We start from the raw sequence: 23,875 nt of genomic DNA, 5'->3' as shown, positions 1-23,875 counted from the left end.
TCAAGAAGTGGTTTACTTCAAAAGGTAAAACATTCGGTCACTGTCACTCGTTGCTCATTGATTTGGTCAAGAGGGCACCAGTAACGTCTCCATTGTGTACGGCTCCTCTTCAGCACCACCTGGGGGTAGCCTGGAGGTCCTCAAGCTCCAAGGGTGAGGGGGGATGCTGGGCGCACCTAACGGTCCTAGGCAACACAGCACTGCATCTGGGGCCCTAGCACTGAACCATCTGGTTGGCTGAGTACTGCTGGGCATGACCCCCAGGCCCTCAAGCAAAGTTTGGGAGCTCTCCTCCCAAGTTAAAATTTTTTATTTAAATAAAAAGGGGGGAGGGATGAATAAAGCCATGTCCCAGGCAGTATCTTAGCAGAAGCTCCAGCAGTATCACCCACACCCCACCACTGCAGCCATGCCAAGGGCTCGACTCCTTGCTTCGCAAGTATTCTCCATAGAGACGCCAACATGCGAATAATTTCAGGTACTCGGTGCTCAGATTGAGGACTTGAGTTTTTTGGAGTTGGGGTGGGTAGCCACCCCCATCTCCCAGAGCCACCGCCATGTCAAGCCATCGGTGTAGACCACAGACCCTGGCATCTCTGGACTGCGTGGCTGCTGTGGCCAAGGAACACCTCCTAAAACAAACAGCTTAATAAATTATTAGACAAGGACTTAACAACCTTGGTCAGATGTAACAATTTTCACATTAAATGGTTTATACCCACTGACTTTAATCTTGGGAGCCTTGTTATATAATCGATTTTAATTCTAGGATTACATCAATAGTTGTCTTTTTTCTACATTAAATTTCTTTTTTTGCTTTTCGGGCCACACCTGGTGATGCACAGGGTTTACTCCTGGCTCTGCACTCAGGAACACTACTCCTGGCAGTGCTGGGGGACCATATGGGATGCTGGAATCAAACCTGGGTTGGCCACGTGCAAGGCAAACGCCCTACCCGCTAGGCTATCATTCCACCCCAGAATAAAAAATATTTTTTAAAAATTCTAAACCTTGGGGCCAGATAGTACAGGGTTGAAGGACTTGCCTTGCATGCAACCTTCCCAGTTCGAACACTGAACTATATATGGCACCCAGAGACTGCCAGGAATGAGTCTGAACATAGAGCCTGAACTAAGCCCTGAGCACCATTGGGTGTGGCCCTAAAACAGAACAAAAATTTCAGTAAATTACACAAGGCTTTCTCCCTTAGGCACATGTGCACATCATCAGGAACCATCAGCAAACTACAGGGTAAAAGCCTAGAGGTAAGGTCACTGAAGACAAAATAAACACTACCTCAACTATCATTAGTACTGCTCAGGGTTAAACACAGACAAGGTAAAAAAGGTCTAAGGGGGCATGGGGGGATGGACAATACAATGGGTAGGGCACCTGCCTCGCACACAGCTGACCAGCACCCATATGGTCCCCTGAGCACTGCCAGGAGTGATCCCCGAGCACAGAGCCAGAAGTAAGCCCTGAGCACTGCTGGGTGTGCCCCCAATCAAGAAAGAGTTTAAGGGCCACAAGAATACCTCACAAATTTAGCATTTGAAGATTATACACTTATAAGCCACAAAATCTAACAATCAGCCAAAATAATATGAAAAATCAGCAGAATTTCCTCAGGTGGTAACTTCCATTCATGATTAAACAACAACAACATAGGAAATAAGAGTAAAAGAGCTGGAGTGATAGCACAGCAGTAGGGCGCTTATCTTGCATGCAGCTGACCTGCGTTAGATCCCAACACCCCATATGGTCCCCCAAGCCAGTCAGGAGTAGAGTACAGAGCCAGGAGTAAGCCCTGATCACCCCATAACAAAAAGAACAGAAAGCCTACAAGATTCACATTAAATGACAAAATAAGACCATTATTATGAGGTAACAGATAAAGATAGGAGCAGTGGCTTAAAGAAGCTTACTTCTCCCCCAAATAATGTATATGCTAAAAGCAACTCAAGTCAATGTCCCAATGAGACTTTTCTGCTGTAACTTGACAGATGGTGAAACCACCTAGAACACTGGGGAAAACAAAATTTTAAGAAGAGGAGTAATGCTCAACCGAATACAGATGTAAAAACAGTGAAATATAACAATTTCGAAATGTAAACGACTACTCAGATTAACAAAGAGACTCCACGAATCAGTATGAGGTATAACAAGCATTTGAAAATAACTACCCAAAATTGAGCTGGAAAACACTCTAAATAGAAAAGTTTCAGGGAAGGCTCAAGAAGGGCCAGAGAGAGCAGTATGGGCAGCATGTTTGTTTTGTACACGAGTCAACCCAGGTTTAACCCCAGGCACCCCATTGTCCATTGCTCCCCTGAACTGCAGAGTGATCCCTGAGTGCAGAGCCAAGAGTAAGCCCTAAGCACTGCTGAATGTGGGCCAAAAACGGCCTCCAAAAACCGAACACCCTCCCCTCCCCCAAATACCAATCAACCAGCATAGCAAAGAGATTTTCACTCACTAAAGACTATCCTATACTAAAAACAGCTTCTTTTGCTTTGAGGATCACCCAGTGGTGCTCAGGGATCATTTATAGCAAGGCTTCTGAGACTATATGAGTCAAGTTCCTACCCACTGTATCCTCCAGTCCCAAGTTACTTCCTCCCACCTATTTTTTTTTTTTTTTTTTGGTGGGGAGACCACACCTGGCAATGCTCAGGGGTTACTCCCGGCTCGGCACTCAGGAATTACCGGAGCTGGCCTCACACAAGGCAAGTGCTCTCCCCAATGTACCATCTCGTCAGCCCACAGGCTTGTTTTTAAAGGCAAAACTCAAACGTCTACCAACAAGGGATAAATTAAATTATAGCACAGCCACATAAAGGAACCCTATGTATGTCATCATGAAAAAATACAAAATAAGAGATGGGAGAATAGTACAGCAGGTAGGGCATCTGCCCTGCAGACTGAGGTTCAATCCCTGGCACAGATATGGTCTCCTCAACTCTGTGGAGTGATCCCTGGAGCCGGGAGTGATCACACAGAGGGTAGGGCACTTGCCTTGCGCACAGCTGACTTGGGTTTAATCCCTGGCATCCCATATAGTCCCCTGAGTACCGCCACGAGTGACTCCTAAGCTGGGCACGACTGGGTGAGGCAGCAAACAGAAATTAAAACTATATAAACAGGATGGTCCCTGAGTGCACTGCTATGAGAAAGCCCTGCGCACCACTGGGTGTAACCCAGACACTTATTAAAAAGGGAGGGAGGAAAGAGTTATGGATATCAACAGGGAACTATCTATTGATAAGCTATTAACGACACTTTCTTTTGAGGAGCTGAAGTTACAGGGAGATGTCATTGCCATAACAACGTGCGTGTATTAACAACCCCAAAAAAATCCACCAAACTTCACACACACATTTCCATTCCTAAGCCAAAAGTTTATAAACAATCACAAGAAAAAAAATGTGTTGACCATGGCTTTTAACTTCTTACTGATCCAGAACATTACACCTTCAAATTACAAAAATGTCGACTCCTTTAAATGAGAAAAAATTTTATTTCTACACTTACATTAGCGGGTTGCTCTCAACAGGAAGGTCTGTGTCTTCACTCAGTTCCAATCTATTACGCCTGTAGGTCGAACCAACACTCAATCCATGAATTAATAATAATGAGGCAGAAAGAATTTTCCTCCTCCTCACATTGCCAAGGAAACCTCTCAGCCACAATTCAAACACAAGACGTGTTTTTAAAACATCTCCCAACTATTGGGAGATAAAGTCCATTGCAATAACCTTTGTCAGATTGGAGACAGCTACAGCTAGTTATCTCCTCAAAAACAAAAACAAAACAAAATAACAACAACAAAAAGAAAAAACCAAAAAAAGTTCATTTAAAGATGAACTTGAGAGTCAAAGGATTACTTTGGGGAAAAAAAAAATCCATCTTCCATAGGCGAACAATATAATTTAAGAAGAAAAAGAAAAAGAAGATCAAAATTAAGATCCAATGTCTGGTCTTCAAGATTTCTTCACCTATTAAGAAAAAAACAGAAACCTTCCCCCATCTTTATTATCTGTATAAATAAAAGCACACTTACATGTAAAAATATAGTGTTTATGTATAGAACATACATACACATATATACTAACTGGCTCATACACATACATATACACAAATGTGTAGAAATAAAACATTTGAGTAAGTTTTCCCTTTTAAAATACACTATAAAAGCCTTTAGATTTTGGTTCATTATAAAAATAGTGAACTTACTCATATACCAAAAATATCACGAAGTTTATTAATGTTATAGTAAATTTTGCCCAGCCCACAAAATAAAGGTGAAGAGAAATCTTTACACATCTCTCAATGTGTATAATATGAATGTATGTATAGCAACATCATCTTTACCCTCAGGGAGTGTTTAACCAAAAAAGATAGAAACGTATTGTTATAGAGTAACTACACAGTGGTGCAGCAAGCTGGAGAAGGCAGAGCAGCAGTATCGCCATCCTGTACTGGCACTGTCAAAACACAGAGAGCTTCTATCTAAGGGAAATTTGTTTTACTCTTCTTATAGAAATACCAGGGTCACTGGTATGACATTCAATATCAGCCCTGCAAAGGCTTTCTTATGCAGCCTCGTTCCAAAATCTTTACTAGTGTTAGCTACAACTAAAGACGTTGTAATTATCTATTTACCCGTTAGTAAAAGGGTAAATTTTCAGAGTTGAAATTTTAGCTTACAATGGTAAGTTTACCATTTAAGAATTTCAAAAACAAAAAAATAACCTATGTTGGTACATATAAATGAATTTTAATTTTTGAAACCAGCCCAGTAACAATGCAATTTTGATTCTTATTTAATAAATGCTACATAATTTCTAGGCTAAATCTTGCCAAGTACTAATCCAAGACAAAACTAAAATCAAAGCTTAAAAAAAGTGGACACCTTTTACTCACACTTAATACTAGTCAATTTTCCAGGAAATTTTTGGGCAGGGAATATCCCCAAATCTAAAATGAAAAAAAGGAAAAATTGGGATCTTACATTAGTTATTCGGTCTGAAACTTTTACTAGACTTTTACTAAAAAGTCGTCATTTTTCTGGTTTCTCACTCAATCACGAAAACCTAGTTTCAGAGTGGAAACAGACCTGAAAGATCACAGAGATAATTTCTCATTTCACCTGTGAGGCAATGATTCCTAGTACATGAAAATATTGGTTGTTTATTTTCAGTAGTGGTCAAAATAATTTCAAAATTAAGAAAATAATGAGTCATCATGCATTTTTAAAAAAGACATCCAAAAAGCACAAAATCACAGAAGCATTCTTTGGGAAATGGGTACTGGGTCTGTCACGGCGTGCTCATGGGGCTCATGGTCATTCCAATTCCCATTTACGCTCAATTTTTGTAAACTTGTTAGTAAGTGATTTACTCATGAATTATGTAAAAGTACCTGTACATTCTGTTTACACTGTTTTATAAAGGCTTAAAAAAGGCAGCTTTAAAAGGCAATGTTTCAAAGACCAATTTTTTTCCCTAATATTTCTGAACATTTCCTTTTTATATAGATTCACTATTAAATGTAAACAGTAACTCTATCACACTCAAGTTGAAATTATAAAGCTGACCAGTATGAGGAGGCAAGTTCCAAATATAAAATAATTATCTTTGCCAAGTAATAAATACAAACTAGATTTTTGGTTTTTAAGAAACAGAAACTGGGGGAAAAGGAAGAATACCAGCTTGGTTTACTTTTTCTATCTCATTGGTTTTAGAGCAATGAAATGTTCCATGATGGAAGAAATTTTCACTTAAAACCAATTAGTAATTCAATCTATCAGCCAGAAATAGCCTGAGGGCTTTCAATGCTGCACTATATTTTTAAATAAAATTTAAAAAAATTTCTCATTCGGTATAAACCAAACTTTAATGACAGCTATTACTAATATGAAATCTTGAAAGTTAATGTTCACTTTGCCAACATTATATTGCCTCTGAGGAATTTACAGCCCTTTGTTTTCAGGTTTCCCCAGATTTGTTTATTAATAATTAGTATAACTATTTTAACAACTATAGCAATCAGGACCAATAACATAGCAATAAACTGTTCATTTTAAATGGAGAGAGGAAAAGAAATTAAGATAATATTTCTTTCTCACTGTTTTGAACTACTTCATTCTCGGAATCCCAGCTAAGGACCAACGTAGAATAATCATAGTTAACATTTTTCAAGTTCATTTTCAGAAACATCAGCTGTTCTATATTGTCAAAGTCCAGGCTCATGGTTTGCTTTGGATGAAAGAGGCTATTTGAAGTAAAGATACACTCGGATTGCCAACTACACATGGGGCAGCTCAGATACTGAATGGCAACTTGGGTCAAAGCAGGCCAGATGCTCACCTTCCTCTGCCAGTAAATCAAAGGGTCATCACCGCCCGAGAGCTCTGAATATTTCTCTTTGAAATACTCATCCACTACGGCCACAGCTGAAGGAAACATGAAGCTTTTGCTTCCCATGGCAAAATTATTTGCAGCTGAGCTATCAATAGATCCTGAACTAGAGGCGCCTTCTCGTAAGGAAGAGGTAAAGGAGTCGGCTGTGACTACCGCGGAGGACCCCGAAGACTCTGAAGTTGCAATGTGGCTGACCTGCGAGGACTCCATGTAACTACAAACTTCTTCTGCGAGAATATGCTTGTAAGTTTCTAAATCAGCACCTTGAGGGAAAAAGTCCTCCAAACTGTTTTTAAAACAGGGATCTAGCAAAGCAGCCAAGATACAGGGCTTAGACTTGAGCATGGCACTTAGTAGGGTATCAGTTTCAAGTTTCAGAGATAAACTGTCCACCAGGTTGAGTGCCTGAGTAATACCTCGGACTTGAAAATCTTCTCTGAGTTTTTGCAGGGAAAGGAGTAGATGATGGATTAGGGGTAGCACCTGATTCAATCCTGTGGTCTTCACGCTCACTTTCTGGATGGCTTCCTCAAATGGCTTCAAAATATCACAAACGTAAGTCATCAGAGTCCACTGAAGGGAGGTAAGCACAACTCCACTGGCTCTACCGAGGCTGTGGTGGACAGAGTAGCAATGCTCCAAGAGCCACTTTAACATATAAAAGGTAGAAATCCAGTGGCCAGTTTCATCCTGTTTCAGATTCTTCCATGGAAGTTGGTGATCATTTTGGAACTCTTGCAGTATCTGACGGGCCTTGACTGAGTGACTAAAATGGTGACAAGTTTTCCTGGCGGCCACTAACATATTCTCAATGCTCTTGTGTTCACAGAAAAAGTCCTGAATGACTATATTTAAGCAATGCAGAAGACATGGCACGTGGGTAAAACCACCATCTTTGATTGCGTGTACCACATTGGAGGAATTGTCAGAAACAATGAAGCTAGGGATGAGGAAATTAGGAGAAAGCCAAAGACCAATCTGGTCATTTAATTCTTGTAAAATATTGGTTATTAGACAGTCTTTAGCCAAACCTGTTACACAAAGCACTGCCCACTTTCTAAAATCGGGGACCCTGCCATCACTGGAAGACAGTGTCGCTTCCAAAGAGACCCAGTGTACAGTCACAATAAAATAGTCAGTGGATGGGTCATGGGTCCATATGTCCACAGTCAAGTGGATCTTTTGGCTTTGAACGTTCTCCAAAGTTAAGAAAATTTTTTCTCTGACACAATCGTATAACTGAGGTACAGCCTTTGTGAAAAAGTAGGTCTCAGATGGTAACCTATAGTCAGGAGCCACAATCTGCATAAATCTCTGAAAGGCTGGTGTTGAAAAGTAGTTATAAGGATGCATATCCTCCACAATCATTTGAATAATTGCCTGACTTATTTGACTTGAGACAGTATTTCCACAGTACGCTGGCTCTCTCTCCTGTGCATGTATCACAACATCTTCCTCTGCAACACGAACAGGACTCTCGGATCTCCGATTTGCAGCCTCTAACAAAGGAGGTTCTTCTGAATCAGTCTCACTGAGGTCCTCAACTGTTAAATCCTGGCTACCTGTCGACTTCTCTCCCTGCAAAGTGTCACTCAAGAGATCGTTCCTCTCAGTTTCCACCTCATCCAGCCCGTTTCCAAGAGCGCCGCTGCTGTCTTTGTTGGCAACAGCCCAGTGAATGGGATGTGTGGCCTGCAGGTGTCGTTGGAGTGTTGAAGTTCCTAAGTGGGAACCTGGCCTACCCCGACTGACGCTTCTTTTACATATATTGCACACAGCTCTCGAGATGTGCTGAGGATCAGTATAAAAAAAATTCCAAACTGCAGATGTCTTGGCTCTAGTTCCAGGAATTAAGGCATGCTTGACAATGTTACTTTTGATGAGAAATCTCCCTCTCTCTGCCCTCAGGGCATCAGATACTGTTTTATTACATCTCTTACCCAGTCTATTATCATCCAACGGGTCCGTAGGGATATATTCAAAGCTTCCATTGCTTCCGGCAGAGGAGGGAGACAAAGGCATATCCAAAGTAAAATCGTCCTCCCCACTAGTGACTCCAAATTTGTTGGCCCTGGTCCAGTGAGGTGAATGCCTTGCCTGGAGATGCCGCTGGAGGGTGGACGTCCCAAGATGGCTGCCCGGCTTGCCCCTGCTAACACTTTTCTCACAGAGGTTACAGATAGCCCGCCAGGTATACTGAGGGTCCACGTGAAAGAAGTGCCACACGATGGAGGTCTTAGCCCTCGTACTAGGTAGGTAAATCTGCTTCTCTATATTGCTCTCGAAAAGGCTTTCCTCATCCTGCTCAGCGGCGTTGGAAGACAGCAGAGCAGGAGCGTCTGTGACAGGCCTCCCTGATCCCAAATCCTTACTAAACTTTTTTGCAAGGATCAGTTTTTTCCGTCGCCTTTTCCCTTTAATTCGCAAACCCTTCTTTCTTTTCTTTTTAGCAGGCAATTTTGCCTCTTTATCCATTCCTTCTGCTACCATCTTTCCTTCTACCACCTCTTCTTCATCTGTATTGGAATTAACAGAAATACAGCCCAAAACCCCAGCACCGCTAAAAGCGCTGCATCTTCTGCCGGGAGAAAGTGAAGAAACGGGAACACTTAGGGTACATATACTCATTCTTTTTGCCTCCAAAACTTGTAGCAGAATCTGTTGGTAGGCTTATTACTAAGGCAGAAATAGAGTTGTTTCTCTCTACTTGCATTAACTTTCCTCCAGTTTCTGTACGGAGTCAAATTCCTTTTGGACCAATGACTTCCACACCAGGATATTGTTGGAGGAAAAGTGACAACAATGAAGAACATTCCCAAACTCTTTCTTGGAGGGCTCGTAGATCGCCTCCAACTTTCTGAGTTCTAAATTCAAACAGTACAATCTTCTCATGTTCTAGGAAACAGAACTAAGGTCCACTTTCCCAGGGTCATCAGCAGCTAGGGTTTGGCTTTCCAAACCCCAGGCCCATGTTCTTTCTGCTTCATCAAATCCTGTATCTGCTTGAAATGCCTTCAGCTTCTAAAATATTTTTTAGGGAACCTCATGAGATAGCAAGGCTGATTTCCCTTAACTCTGAAAATTAGTCATTCTCCAGAAAGGTCTCATGTAAACAAAAAACATAGTGCATCATTCAAACATTCACCATCTAGGAGGGCTGTGATTCGCCAATACAACCAAAACAGTCAATTCTGGGAGGCTAAAACTCGGGACTCCGCATACTGGTCATTTAAACAACAAGAAGGGCTCGTCACTGGAGCCACCTCACAATTCGGACTACAAGAAGCAATACAACTTGGGATTTAGAAAAAAAAAAAAAGGAAAGAGAAAAAAAGCAAAGCAAAGCAAAGAAACGCTCCAGGGGAGTCCAAAGCTAACACAAAGTTGCAAGTTACACTTCCGCACGCCTACTGTCCGCAGCCAGAGTTAACCCGGGCTCCCCCCCGCATTTTCTGGAACCCGGGACGCCTTACATGCAGCCCCTCACTCGTGCACGGAGCTCGCCGGGAGCAGCAGAGCGGGCCAGGCCCCGGACGCCGGCGGACCCCTCCCCGCCTGCAGACCTGCGCGCACTCACCCTCCCGCGCATCGCTAGCCCCCGGCCCGCCCGCCCGCCGGGCCCGGCCCCCGGCACCCCCGCCGCCCCCGGCCCGGGAGGACGCCCCGCACGCGCGCGCGCGCTGCCCCCGGGGGGGCTCGGCGCTCAGGGGGGTGCTCCCCGTCCCGGATCCCGCCCCCGCCCCGCTCCGACTGGGAGGGGGGCCCCGAGGCGCGGGGGGCGGCGGGCGCGGGGAGGGGCGCGTGGGGGTCGGATACCGGAGCACGGTCGGAGGCTGGTCTGGGTGTGTGGAGGCTGAGCACCCCGGCCCGGGCCGCGCGGACCCTGGAGAGGAACGAGAGGAGGTGAATCGGGAGCGCGGCGGGCAGCGGCGGCGGCGGCCGCGCACCGGAAGTGGGGGAGGGGCGCGGCGGGGGGGCGCGGGCGCCGCGGGGGCGGGGGCCGGGGGCTGCCCGGCGGGCGGGCGGGCGAGCGGGCGGCGGCCCGCGGGGGGCGGGGAGGCCGCGCGCGCGGGGCCGCCGGCTCCGACTCCCCGGGCTAGGCCGCGACCCAGGGGCGAGGGGAGGGAGGCCGCGGCCACTCCCCTCGCCCGCGCCCCCGACCTCCCCGGCCCCAAGCCACCCGGGGATCCAAAAAAAAAGAGCGGGTCTAGTTACCAGAGAACAGAAACTTTACCGAACCCCGAGTCCCACTTGCTGCCACGTCTTTCTTCTCTCGGAGCCGCCGCGGCCGCCCGCCGTCCTCGCAGCAGCAACAACCCGCAGAATCCCGCGGACTGCCAGCGTCAAAGATGGCGCCGGCGACAGGCCCGGCTCCGACGCCCGGCCAGTAGAAGTGCCAGCGCGCCGCGGCCGCCGCGGGGGATCTTGGGAGATGTAGTTTCGTCGGGGAGGCGAAGCGTAAGATGGCGGCTTCCGGGTCACGGGGTCGCGGGGCGGGGCGGAGCTCAGCCGCAGGAGCCCGCCCTGCGTCTCCGTGGAACGCGTTTCCAAAGCCACCGGTTTCTTGGAACCGGCTTTGATTTAAAAAAATAATAATAATAATAATAAAAAATATTTCGGGCTCCAATGAGGAAGAAAGGGGGCCGCGAGAACCAGTCCTACCAAAGCCTTTGCTTAATAAACCGTCCAAGGGTGTTGGGGCACTGTGCGTGAAAAAGCCTGTCTGCAGGATTATATATAAATCGCGGTGTCCCCATTTTTTTTAAAGTTTTTAATAAGCCACCATACTGTGTATGGATTTAATCCCGAAGTATCTGACTTTCCCCCTGCAACGTTTTTCTTAAGCACGTGGAATTAGACTGGGGGTTCATTTATTTATTTCTATAAGCAGTTTTTTGTGTTGGAAAAATAATTTATGTTCATTAGAAAGCCGGTGAGGGGGGTGGGAGTAATAGTAAGGCGGGTAGCGCGCTTGCCCTGCGTGTGGCCAACCCTAGCACTCCATATGGTCCCCAGAGCATCACCAGGGGTCATCCCTGGCCACAGCTGGATGTGGCCAAAAAAACAAAATGAGTTTGGGGAGGGGGGAGAGGATAAGAGAAGTATCAGCTGTCTTTCTTGCTTAGTTATTAATATTGCCCTGTCTTTTCTCATTTAGATGTTTTACCATATTTGGTTTCCTTACAAAATACACAACACTGGCGCTATTAAAATATATTTACAGAAATAGTTTAAATCTTCATCTCATACCTGTAATATATATAAGGTCATTAATTTGTCATAGATTCTTTATGCCCTTTTAGTATGCAAGTATACTTAAATATTTCTCCATGTATAGAAAGAGCCAAGATCCCTTCTGGGCTGAGCGTCTAACCAAGCTCAACAGAACATGGTTAGAGGCTTTTTAACTGAGTTTAGGTAAAGGTTACATGTAACGGTAAAGCAGATGGACCTCCAGGTACCTTTTATTTCCGCTTGGACACGGTCCACCAGCTACTCTCGGCGAAGGAGTCCCAACGAACCCAGGACAGGGTCAGTATCAGGTCAAAGGAGCACCTACCTGAGCCGTCAGCTCCTTTCTAAGGCTGAAGCCAGTAGAATACTAGGTCCCATCCCTGTCTGACCTAACAGTGCTCTGGTCGCCATGTCAACCAAACTGAGTCAGCAGCTTCCTAGCAACCACTTTCTGGGGTTTTCACTTGAACTGAAAGCTTTTCAGAGAGCTGAAGGGTTTCTAGCCTTGGGTTCCCAAACTGCATCCTTAGTGAGACACTGTAGAATCACAGACATAATCATACACATACAGTTACATGCCATCAAGTCTAAGGTATTGTCAGACACAGTTCACAGACCTTCAAGACACCCACAGCCCTGCATCTGTCTTAAAATGAACGAAATACAGTATGTTCAAGATAACATACTAAAATAGTGAATATTATCATTCAATTTGCGTCTCCACTCCCCATGTCCCCATGTTTCTCATTTCTCTCTCTCTCTCTCTCTCTCTCTCTCTCTCTCTCTCTCTCTCTCTCTCTCTCTCTCTCTCTCTCTCTCTCTCTCTCTCTCTCCCCTACCTCCCTCTCTGTTTTGTTTCTTTCTTGGGCCACACTGGGTCTGTGCTCAGGGACCACTCCTGGTGAGCTGGGGGTCCATAATTCAGCGCTGGGGATGCAACGCAGGTTGACTGTGCCAGGCAAACGCCCTACCCACCGTCCTGTCGCCCTGGCCCTCCCTATAGAAACGTTTTTCAAAGTCAGGGGCCTGGAGCAATAGTATAGCATGTAGGGCATTTGTCTTGCACATGGTCAACTGGGTTCGGTCCCTGGCATCCCAGATGGTCCCTGAACCCACCAGGAATAATTCCTGAGTGCAGAGTCAGGAGTAATACCTGAACATTGCTGTGGGGGCCCAGAAATAAAAAAATAATAATAAAGTCATACTATTGTTTGCCAATAAATAGAAATCCCTCTATTAACCTTTATAAGTGGTTTTTAAGTGCCCACCAATCACCAGTATCAGTCTTCAAAGCATGAAAAGGGGGAAAACTGCTACTTTATAGTATGTTCTTTGCACTTGCCTGCTTAATCTTCTGTTGCCTCTTTGCATAATAATTTGGTGATGTTTTTAATAAAGACAAAAAGTATATCAGTCTTTAGACGTTTGTGGGGTAGGGGGGCGGGCACACCTAGCAATGCTTGTGAGACCGTGAGGTACCAGAGATTGAACCCAAACCCCCTGAATATAAACACGCGCCCTTTGAGCTCACTCCAGCCCTGGTATCTCTTCTAAAATACACATTAATTTACCATTAGTCTTCCATACCATAAAACTCGGAGAGTACATTTCTTTTGTTTTTTTTCAATTGAATCACCCTGAAATACAGTTATAAAGTTGTTCATGATTAGGTTTGTCATAAATGTTCCAACACCCAACCCTTCACCAGTGTACATTTCCCATCTCCAGTGTTCCCAGTTTCCCTCTCACCCTGTCCCCCCCAGCCTGCCTTTATGACATACGCTTCTCTCTCTCTCCCTCCCTCTCCCGCTCTCTGTCTGTCTCTCTCTCTTTCCTCTTCCCTCTCTCCCACGCCCATGTATGTCCCTTTACCTCCTTTCAGCACTCAGTTCTTATCCAGAGTGATTGTTCCACCTATCATTGTCATAGTGGTCTCTTCCCTGTCCTAACTGCCCTCCCCAACAACTTGTAGCAAGCTCCCTAACTTTGAACATTCTTGCTGGCCCTCATCTTCACTGTCTTGGGTATTTCCCTCATACTATGTTTCTATGTTTGTTTGGTTTTTTTATATCCCGTAAATGAGTATGATCCTTCTGTGTCTGTCCATCTCCCTCTGACTCATTTCTCTCAACACAATACTCTCCACGTCCATCCATGAATAAGCTAATGTCATGACGTAAGTTTCCCTAATGGCTGCATGGTATTCCTTTGTATAGCTGTACCATGGTTTCTTTAAACACTCATCTGTTCTCGAGCACTTGGGTTATTTCCAGATTCTGGCAATTGTGAGTATGTTGCAATGAGCACAGGAGTGCAGATGCCTTTCTGTATTGTGTTTTTGGGCACCCAGAGTATATTCCCAGGATCGGTATTGCTGGATCATTTGGAAGCTCAATTTCTAGTTTTCTGAGCAATGTCCATATTGTTTTCCAAAAAGGCTGAACCAATCAGCATTCCCACCAGCAATGAATGAGAGTCCCTTTCTTTAGGGAGTACTTTTCTGAGCCTCCTGCACTCAACCACCAAAGTTCTAGTGCCCTCACACTACTAAAATTATTTTGCTGGAGGTATGACTCAAGAAGCATGCAAAACCCTGAGTTCAGTCTTTAATTCAAATACCCCTCAACTAAGCACTGAGGGTACGGCTGCTTTAAAAAAAGAAAAAAAGATCGTTTCTGGACCAGAGAGCAAATTCAACAGGCTAGACACATGCTTCGCATATAGGAGACCTGGGTTCAATCCCTAGGACCTCATGATCCTCTGGGAGCAACCCCTGAGCAACGAACTGGGAGTAGTGGGTATTACCATATATGGAGAAGGTGCGTTCCAGGCTGAGTGAGGAGCCAGAAGGAAGCCCTCAGTGGGCTTCCTTCCCCAGAAGGAAGCTCTGTGCTCAGGGATCATTCCTGATCAGTCCCCCTGCTTGGGGGACAGGGGAGGGAACCAGAGTTAGTTACATGCAAGACAAATGCTCGAACCTCTGTACTAGCTCTCTAGCTCTGGAGACTTTCGTCCTTTGTGATTGTAAATATGCTTTTCCACTCTCTACGAGCCTGTCTAACTTCTGCTGAGAAACTGGATGATATCGCGATTAGGATATCGCCACCAGACTCCGCGCCAGGCTGTTTTCACTTGGGGCACCCCAGAGGGGGCCGGGTGAGAGCCCTCCCTGCCCCAAGGGACCCAGCCCTGGCAGCCGACCTCCACTACCCCACCGCCGCCACGCTCCAGGCCGCTTTCCACATGCTAGGACTGAGCCTCACGCATGAGCGAAGTCCCACGGAGCCCAGGTAATGCGGAACTTTGTGATCTTGGACTCTGGGCTCAACAGGACCTGGGAGCAGAGATCCTCTGCCTGCTTCCCCCCGTCTCCAGCGACCCTGGGGTCACACCCATAAGCCACCTCCTGCCGGCGTCTTATAACCTCCTCATGGGCCACTATCCAGAGCTCACAGCTGTTTCTCCTGGTAGGGCGCGTAAAATGAGGCCCCCATAACCATGCCACCAGACTCCACACCAGGCTGTTTTCACTCGGGGCGCCCCAGAGGGGGACAGGTGAGAGCTCTCCCCTCCCCAAGGGACCCAGCCCCAGCAGCCAACCTCCACTACCCAACCCTGCCATATTCCAAGCCACTTTTCACACGCTCGGGCCGAGCCTCACACTTGAGTGAACATATTCCTGGACCGCACCACCACTTTGTGGCCATGCTGCACATCATCATAGGGGGAAGTAAATACATATACCTCTCGGAGAGCCCGGCAAGCTACCGAGAGTATCCGGCCCGCACAGAAGAGCCTGGCAAGCTCTCCGTGGCATATTCGATATGCCAAAAACAGTAACAATAACATCTTATTCTCCTGACCCTGAAAGAAGCCTCCAATCATTGGGAAAGACGAGTAAGGAGAGGCTGCTAAAATCTCAGGGCTGAGATCAATGGAGTCGTTACTGGCTCCCGCTCGAGTAAATCAATGAACAATGGGATGACAGTGATACAGTGACAGTGATTGCGATTAGAGTTTCTTTTTATTTATGTATATGTGAATGTGTGTGTATATTCCCCTCCCCACACCTTCCAAATTTACTATTTTTTTCTTCCTTCCTCTTTCCCTCCTTTTGTGCAGGGGATTGAACCTGGGGCATCACCTATGCCAAGAAGCACACATTCTACTATTGAGCAATACACCCACTCTTCTAGAGCTTTCTCATGCTGTTTCGCTTAATTCGTAGATTCTTCCCCCTTGGATTTTCTCTGTGGGACGGAGTAGCTACGGTTCTATTGGTGTTGGACTAGTTAAGGAAAGTCTGACTAGATCTGAGGAAATAGTCCAAGAAACTGAAACACATGCTTTGCACACAGGAGGCTGGGGTTTGGTCTCCGGCACCGTCTGGGCCCCTGAGCTCTGCTGGCAGCAGCTGCCCAAGCACTGAGCTCAGAGTAGTTCCTGGCCACCAAGGTGACCCAAAAGCAAACAAAATCAAAAACAGGGAAGTCAGAGTTGGTTCTCACTGTCATTACCCTCTACTCTACACTCAGTGCTCTCCCTTGCTAAGGTCACTCTCTTAGGCAGTGTGGGAGACCCCAAGTAGGAAAGTATGTGAAACTGCTCTGAAAGACTGGATAAATGCAAAGATAAATAACAACTAGGCAGTGTACACCAAGTGTCAAGCCGTGCTTAGAAATGGAGCTGCCGGGCTATTAGAAAAAATGTGGTCATGAAGTTTGCATATAAGTGGATCAACATGGAAAGTATCATGCTAAGTGAAATGAGTCAGAAAGAGAAAGACAGACATAGAAAGATTGCACTCATCTGTGGAATATAGAATAATAGACTAGGAGACTAACACCCAAGAATAGTAGAAATAAGTACCAGGAGGTTGACTCCATGGCTTGGAGGCTGGTCTCTCATTCTGGGCAACTCAGAGAAGGGATCACCAAGTAAAATGTGGTCGGAGGTCATGTGGGGGAAAGATGATGTGGGCCGTATATAGACTAGAGACTGAACACAGTGGCCACTCAACACCTTTATTGCAAACCACAACACCTAATCAGAGAGAGAGAACTAAAGGGAATACCCTGCCATAGTGGCAGTTTGGGGTGGGGGGAGATGGGACTGGGGAGGGTGGGAGGGACGCTGGGTTTACTGGTGGTGGAGAATGGGCACTGCTGAAGGGATGGGTTCTCGAACTTTGTATGGGGGAAGCATGAGCACAATAATGTATAATTCATTTCAATTCTTAATGTAATTTTATTAGATCAATAAAGAATAAAGTCCAGATGACAAAAAAAAAAAAAAAAAAAGAAACGGAGCTGCCGGGCTGGAGTGATAGTACAGTGGATAGGGTATATGCCTTGCATGTAGCTGACCCCCGGCATCCCATATGGTCCCCCGTGCACCGACAGGAGTAATTGCTGAGTGTGGAGCCAGAAATAACCCCTGAGCACAATAGCCAGGTGTGTTCCCAAATCTACATCACCCCCCCAAAAAAAGAGGGAAAGAGCCTGGTTTACAAACTCCAGTGCTTACAGGAGTAGACATATATGTATGTGATGGTGGCAAGCCAGGTGTAAGAGTAGATGCCCTGGACCAGGGCAGTGACTCCGAGGGGCAGTGCACACGCCTTGCATGCAGGAAGCCCAGATTCTGTTCCTTATATCGCGTGCCCTCCCCCCGCCACCCCCAGCACCATCAGGAGTGACCCTGTTCCCACTCAAACAGCCCTTTCTCGTCAGGAGGGAATGCACAGCCAGTTATGCTACATTCTATGATTTGCAAGAGAAGCAAAACTCCAGGTTTGAAAACATGTCTGTCCTCTCTTCCTTTCCCTTCCCGGCTGTTGCCGTTGCAGTGGCTGGGGCTCAAACACACGCCTGCCTGCATTGCGTACACGTTTTGAGTCCATCTGTTTTGGGGGCCCAAGAGGTGCACAGGAGGCCAGGTTGTGCGGGGGGGGGGGGGGGGGGGGAGAGCCAGCAGGGGTCTGCTGCATGCAAGGCAAGTGCCCTAACCACCTGGACTCTCTTTCCAGCCCCTCCGTCCTAGACTTGTTTTGGGGTGTTTTGCTTTGTTTGTGTGTGTGTGTGTTGTCTTTAGGCCACACCTGGCAATGCTCGGGTCCGACTCCTGACTCTGTACCCAGAAATTACTCCTGGCGGGTCCAGGGAACTATATGGGATGCCAGAGATTTAACCCAGGTCGCCTGCAAGCAAGGCAAATGCCTTACTTCCTGTACGACCTCTCCAGACCCTCAGTCCTATACTCGCAATTTGTCCTTTTCTAGTTACTTCCCACAGCGTAGTATGTATATGATTTTCTTACCTCTTAAGGGGCTGGGGAAATGGCTCTCATCTTTCTTACTTCACACGCTGTCTGGGTGATTTCCACCATTTTCTTGGTTTCAACCATGAATTAATTATTATGTGGTGACTCTCCAATCTGATTTGTATCTTTGACCCAGTTCTCTGACCAACTATCTGTGAGTCTCCACGGAAAAAGTGTAGGTGTGTAGACACATGAGTGTTCTGTGGCTGAGAACCATTCCCCTAGACGGCCCACGGTGACAGATGGACGAAGGACTGGGGGAAACGGAGAAATGGGGCCCGGGCCGCAGGCTGGTCAGTAGTCAGTTTATTTCTCTCTCTCTCTCCTCCCCAGTGTAATCTGGTCTCTCCCTTACAGCACAATCATGGTCATAGTTTTGGTCGTAGTCCCGGTCATCATAGTTCCATCATCCTAGTTTGCTCGTAGACCTCAAAGTCCTCTACCATGTTACATGTTCTTCCTCGTCTTGTCATCGTCTCATAGTCTCCTACATCCAGTCATCGTTGTCATCTAGTCCTCTTCCTGGTCCTCAGAGTCCCTCTAATCCTCAAAGACCTCAAAGTCCCAAGGTCCCTCTCTTTCTAGTCCCCTCTTACCCTTATAGCATAGTTATATAGAAATCATAAAGCATGGGGCACACATAGGTGGGCTTGAACATTTTCATAACAACAAATAGATGTAAAGCCGCTCCTCCAGGGGAAGTTCTAGGAGGTTAACTCAAGGCCAGAATCTCATCTGAGGGTTCAGCACTCCAGAGTACGAGGAGATCCGCTCAAGGGCAGGATTCCATCCAGGGTGTATTGTGAGCCCCTTTCCTCAGCTAGTAATCCATTTAAACAATCATAGTAAATATACTTCTTATAATATTTCTAGTCATTTTGTATAAACACCGTCACTGTCATCCCATTGCTCATCAGTTTGCTTGAGCGGGCACCAGTAACGTCTCTATTGTGAGACTTGTTGTCACTGTTTTTGGCATATCGAATATGCCATGGGTAGCTTGCCAGGCTCTGCCATGCGGGCGGGATACTCTCGGCAGCTTGCGGGCTCTCCGAGAGGGATGGGGGAATCGAACTCGGGTCGGCCACGTGCAAGGCAAACGCCCTACCCCTGTGCTATCGCTCTAGCCCATGAACACAGTAAGAGATATATTAAGCTTAAAGACTGGCTCTTCCTGGGGACATCTCACTATACACTCCAGACCACAGTCCTCAGGCCAGATTAGTCTTTCCTAATCCCGGCAGGGTCCTTATTCAGTTACTTCTTTCTGGGTCATGACAGAGTTTGTTCTATGACCATGCTCTTAACTTATTATATTTATGGCGCTTAGCTTGTCTCCTTTTGATGCCAGGGTAGCTTACAGCTTGCTACATCCAGTCCCTTCACCGGGAACCTGCTTTTGGAGTGCTAGGGACTAAGGGCAACTGAGGCTTCAGTCGAGTAACTATGATGACGTCCAGGAGAAAATATTATTTGGAGTCAATTAAGTCCCATGTTACAAAGCGTAGCATGAACTGTCGTCCTGTGTCTATACAAAAGGACATTGCTAACTAAACCATGCAAATGACATAAAGGGAAGAGAAAAGCAGTATAGGATCAGTAGTGCTGGATGGAATTGGGTGTGCCTCAGGGGCACTGTTGTGGGAGTAGCTCAATAAGCCTTAAGATCCCTGTGGGAGGAGCACGGACAACCCAGTGTTATCCACCAACTCCCTACAGCAGTCTTCACTGGGATCATCTAGAGGCACCCGGTTCCAATTCCCAGTACCCCATCTGGTTCCCCAAGCCCAGCAGGAGTGATCCTTCAGTGCAGATCCAGGAGCAGAGCCGGGAGAAACCCCTAGCAGGCACTGCCAGGTGTGACCCCCAAACAAAACAAGCAAACAGAACAACTCAGTGTTCCAAGGCCTTTCCCCCACACCCCCTCCTTCTCTGCAGCCTCTGTCTGAGTGGGTGGTACCCCTTGCCTGCTGCATCCACCCTACTGAGATCAGAAATCTTGGAGTTGGGTCTGGAGACAGTACAGTAGTAAAGGAGTTAGGGTGCAAGCTCCTAACCTGGGGTCCCGACACCCCTGCAGGTCCTTGAACACCACCAGGGGTGGCCCTGGAGGTCCCCAGTCCCATGGACTGTCCAGGAGACCTCTGCCCTATGTGCCAGCGCAGTGTTGGACACGGAGCGGGGCAGGAGCAACTCCATCATGCCTGGTTCCTGCTTCGCGTCTTGTTTTACTTAAACCTTTTTTTTTTTTTCTTAGAACCCCACGTCTTCCCCCTGGCCATCTGTGCGGGAAGGACAACCGGGCTGAAAACTCGGCCTTGGCAAATAGTTCCATAACCACTATCCGTTATCTACAGAAGGGACTCAGGCGGGGCGGGCAGCCGCCAGAATGTTCTGGAAACATGTCTAGATGACCTATCTGTAACTATTTGTTTGTACTATTTGAAATGATGTGTTCTTCTGAATTTTGAAACTTGCCATTTTCACTTACGTTTTTGTTTGAATTTGTAAGCGTGGGCTACAATGTAAGCATTGACTAGAAAACTGGCGGCTTCTCCCTTGTTCGTCGTCTTGCTTGGGCCTGCGTGCCTAGAAGCTTGACCCCAGCTCGCTGGCTTAATAAACTCCACTTGTATGTTACGTTACTGGCTGAAATCTTTGTGCAGATTTGGAGAGGGGGAAGTTATCGACTCCAGACCCTAACAGCAGCACCACATTCTCTGGCCTGGTTGTCAGAGAATCACTATCACAACCCCAGGGCCTCAGAGCACTGTCTGGGTCACTTACGACCCCCCCACCCCAACCGAAGGACTCTTGGGTTGAACGAGAAGTTTTCTCTCTTCTCACTTTCCACCAAGAAGTGTTTATGAAATCCGACTGACTTTTTTTGGCTTAAGTTTTCCTCAGCCTACACTCTTTTTTCAGTCCATTGCTTCTGCTAAATTTAGACCTGTAGCACCTTTTCCAAGTTGTTGCCGCAGACTCGTCCCTGCTGTGTTGGCTTTCTGTCTTGCCTTCTCTGTAGACTGCCTCCCCGTCTGCCATGACAGTTCTCTTTCCAAAATACAGCAACAGTATCCTTTGCTATCTGCAGGGGACGCATTTCAAGACCCTTAGAAGATGTTTGCAATGGGATCTTTCGTTGTTGTTTTCCCCAATATGTGGTAAAGGTTAGTTTACCATTTACCGGAGGTTCCTGTACTTTGTTGCTCAATTAACACTGGTAAAGGTTAATTAAGAAATGAAGCCCAGGGGCTGGAGCAATAGCACAGCAGGTAGGGCGTTTGCCTTGCACACAGCCGACCCAGGTTCCATTCCCAGCATCCCATATGGTCCCCTGAGCACCGCCAGGAGTGATTCCTGAGTGCAGAGCCAGGAATAACCCCTGTGCATCGCCAGGTGTGACCCAAAAAGCAAAAAAAAAAAAAAAAAAAAAAAAAAGAATCCCAGAAACAGACACATTAACACTAGTAACTGGGGCCAAGAGATAGTGTAGCAAGTAGGGCACTTGCCTTACATGCAGCTAACCTGGGTTCAATCCCCGCACTGTTGAACAACTTTGAGCTGTCCTTACTCCTCCAACAGGGAGCTTAGTTTATTGAGCTACTCCCATAACAGTGCCCCTGAGGCACACCCAATTCCATCAAGCAGTACTAATCCTATATTGCTATTCTCTTTCCTTTATGTCATCTGTATGGTTTATTTAGCATATAGGCACAGGAAGACAGTTCATGCTATGCTTTTTGTATAGGCACAGGAAGACAGTTCATGCTATGCTTTGTAACATGGGAGTTAATTGACTCCAATAATATTTATTCCTGGACATTCATATTTATTTGCCTTGAGCTGCAGTTGCCCTTAGTTCCTAGCACCCCAAAAGCAGGGTTCTGATGAAGGGACTGGATGGACCCAGGGCAAGCTGTAAGCTATCCTGGCATCAAAAGGAGACAAGCTAAGCACCATAAGTATAAGATAAGAGCACGGTCATGGCAGCACCATATATGGTCCCCAGACCACCACCAGCAGTGATCCCTGTGCATAGTGTCAGGAGTCATCCCTGAGCTTTGCTGGGCATGACCCCCAAACAACAACAAAGCAATAATAAAGAATAAAATAGAGCTGGGATGTGTTTCAATAGAAGATTGATCACCTTGCATGCGTCAGGCTGTGGGTTTGATCCATAGCACCACTTCTAAACACAAAAATAAAATATTTTAAAATGTAATAATATAGTGCAGTAAAATATAATAATAGCACTGTTGTCCCATTGTTCATCAATTTGCTCAAGCGGGCACCAGTAACATCTCCATTGTGAGACTTGTTCTTACTGTTTTTGGCATATTGAATATGCCACGGGTAGCTTGCCAGACTCTGCCATGCAGGTGGGATACTCTCAGTAGCTTGCCAGGCTATCTGAGAGGGATGGAGGAATCGAACCCAGGTCAGCCACATGCAAGGCAAATGCCCTACCTGCTGTGCTGTCACTCCAGTCCTATAATAATATAGTGCAAAGAAATATTTTTAAATAGAATAATATAGTCCAGGGGCTGGAGTAATAGCATAGCGGGTAGGGCATTTGCCTTGCACATGGCCTACCTGGCTTCGATTCCCAGCATCCCATATGGTCCCCCAAGCACCGCCAGGAGCAATTCCTGAGTGCAGACTCAGGAGTAACCCTGAGCATTGCTGGTGTGACTCAAAAAGCTACAATAATATAGTCTATTACATTAATGTAGTCGTTTCCTCTCTCAAAAATATAAAATTATATATTATACTTTTTAGATTGTGATTGACCAAAGTAAAAGAATCTTAGAAAATAAAACCCTAGGGCCTGGAGAGATGGTACAGTGGGTAGGGCATTTAGCATTTGCATTGCAGGTGCCCACCTGGTTCGATCCCTGGCACGCCATATGGTTCCCTGAGCCCACCAGAAGTGGTCCCTGAGCACAGAGAAGGAGTAAGCCTTGAGCACCGCTGGGTGTAGTGTGAGAAGCAGAAGATTCCTCCGTATTATCATAGAAAAGGGGGGAATATGGGGCTGGAGCAATAGCACAGCGGGTAGGGCGTTTGCCTTGCACGCGGCCGACCCGGGTTTGATTCCCAGTATCCCATATGGTCCCCTGAGCACCGCCAGGGGTAATTCCTGAGTGCAGAGCCAGGAGTGACCCCTGTGCATTGCCAGGTGTGACCCAAAAAGCAAAAAAAAAAAAGAAAAGGGGGGAATGTGAGAAATAGTTAACTCATCTCTTCTCACCCTGGTCGTAAAGATTGCAGGGGGGCAGCTCTGGCCAGGGAGGAGATATGACCTAACTGAGATAATTGGTTGACTACCTCTCAGTGGGAAGCAGCCCTGGCCAGGAAGGATACATGACTGAGTTAATGGACTAAGAGAACTACCTGGTGTTTATACAGACACGGAGCTGGAGAGTGAGGAGCCGGTACACCCGTGTCTTGTATCCTGTGTCTAACTGATAAGATGCTTTCTTGGTGTAGGGGAATGTTTTTCTTTCTTGGTGTAGGGGAATGCCTTGCTTTCTTGATGTAGGGGAATTGGGAATGTCTTCCTAATTGGGAATATTTTCTTGATATATTGTTCTTGTATGCTTTTGTTCATTTATGAGATGCTTGAAGTTATTTCTGCCTGTGGAATTGTTTATCTCTGAGCTTGCTCCTGAGGCCTGTGTGCCCAGGATGGCTGTGTAAACCCTCGGCTGTAAGCCCTCGGGGTTGGGCTCTGACCTGCTTCATCAGGAGAGCTCGGCCCCAGCTAGCTGGAATAATAAAGTCTCGGTGTGTGTTTTGCAATCCTGCTGGACTCTTTGTCTCTCTGAATACTGAGGGGTGGTCTCGATCCTAACAGTAGCACCCCAAAACAATAAAAATTAAAACATGGTAAG

General features: G+C 46.4%; 3 protein-coding genes and 1 long non-coding RNA gene across 7 annotated transcripts in view; 1 reads left to right on the top strand and 3 right to left on the bottom strand.

The window, feature by feature from the left end:
* The window catches only part of ZC3H11A (zinc finger CCCH-type containing 11A), a 38,352-nt gene extending 27,616 nt beyond the window's left edge, over nt 1-10,736 (bottom strand). The window contains exons 1-3 of one of the 3 annotated variants that reach the window (XM_055144305.1): nt 10,638-10,736; nt 4,924-4,977; nt 3,532-3,591 (exon numbers count right to left, since the gene is read on the bottom strand). The gene's annotated coding sequence lies outside the window, so the exon portion shown is untranslated. The remainder of the gene's footprint in view (nt 1-3,531; nt 3,592-4,923; nt 4,978-10,637) is intronic. The other 2 variants (XM_055144304.1, XM_055144306.1) reach the window with 2 other exon arrangements.
* On the bottom strand, nt 4,368-4,482 carry LOC129406465 (uncharacterized). The gene has a single exon (XM_055144309.1). It carries the CDS (start codon nt 4,470-4,472, stop codon nt 4,374-4,376), a length of 99 nt encoding a protein of 32 aa, XP_055000284.1. The 5' UTR covers nt 4,473-4,482; the 3' UTR covers nt 4,368-4,373.
* Nucleotides 6,091-10,047, bottom strand: ZBED6 (zinc finger BED-type containing 6). Its single transcript, XM_004610045.2, has one exon. The coding sequence runs from the start codon at nt 9,048-9,050 to the stop codon at nt 6,105-6,107; it is 2,946 nt and encodes a 981-aa protein (XP_004610102.2). The 5' UTR covers nt 9,051-10,047; the 3' UTR covers nt 6,091-6,104.
* Nucleotides 10,197-21,237, top strand: LOC129406466 (uncharacterized). 2 transcript variants are annotated; one of them, XR_008631010.1, is made up of 3 exons: nt 10,197-10,325; nt 14,710-14,947; nt 20,236-21,237. It is a non-coding gene; the product is annotated as an uncharacterized LOC129406466 (long non-coding RNA). The 2 variants fall into 2 exon arrangements; XR_008631009.1 differs by lacking the exon at nt 20,236-21,237 and adding an exon at nt 15,780-16,648.
* Nucleotides 21,238-23,875: the final 2,638 nt, after the last annotated feature.

Source organism: Sorex araneus, chromosome 7 (assembly GCF_027595985.1).
Source record: "Sorex araneus isolate mSorAra2 chromosome 7, mSorAra2.pri, whole genome shotgun sequence".
Lineage (NCBI taxonomy): Eukaryota > Metazoa > Chordata > Mammalia > Eulipotyphla > Soricidae > Sorex > Sorex araneus.
This window is presented reverse-complemented; position numbering and strand designations above follow the sequence as displayed.

Coding starts and splice junctions, on each gene's coding strand:
- ZBED6 (XM_004610045.2), bottom strand. CDS start 9,050: ATGAGTATATGTACCCTAAGTGTTCCCGTTTCTTCACTTTCTCCCGGC.
- LOC129406465 (XM_055144309.1), bottom strand. CDS start 4,472: ATGGCGATACTGCTGCTCTGCCTTCTCCAGCTTGCTGCACCACTGTGT.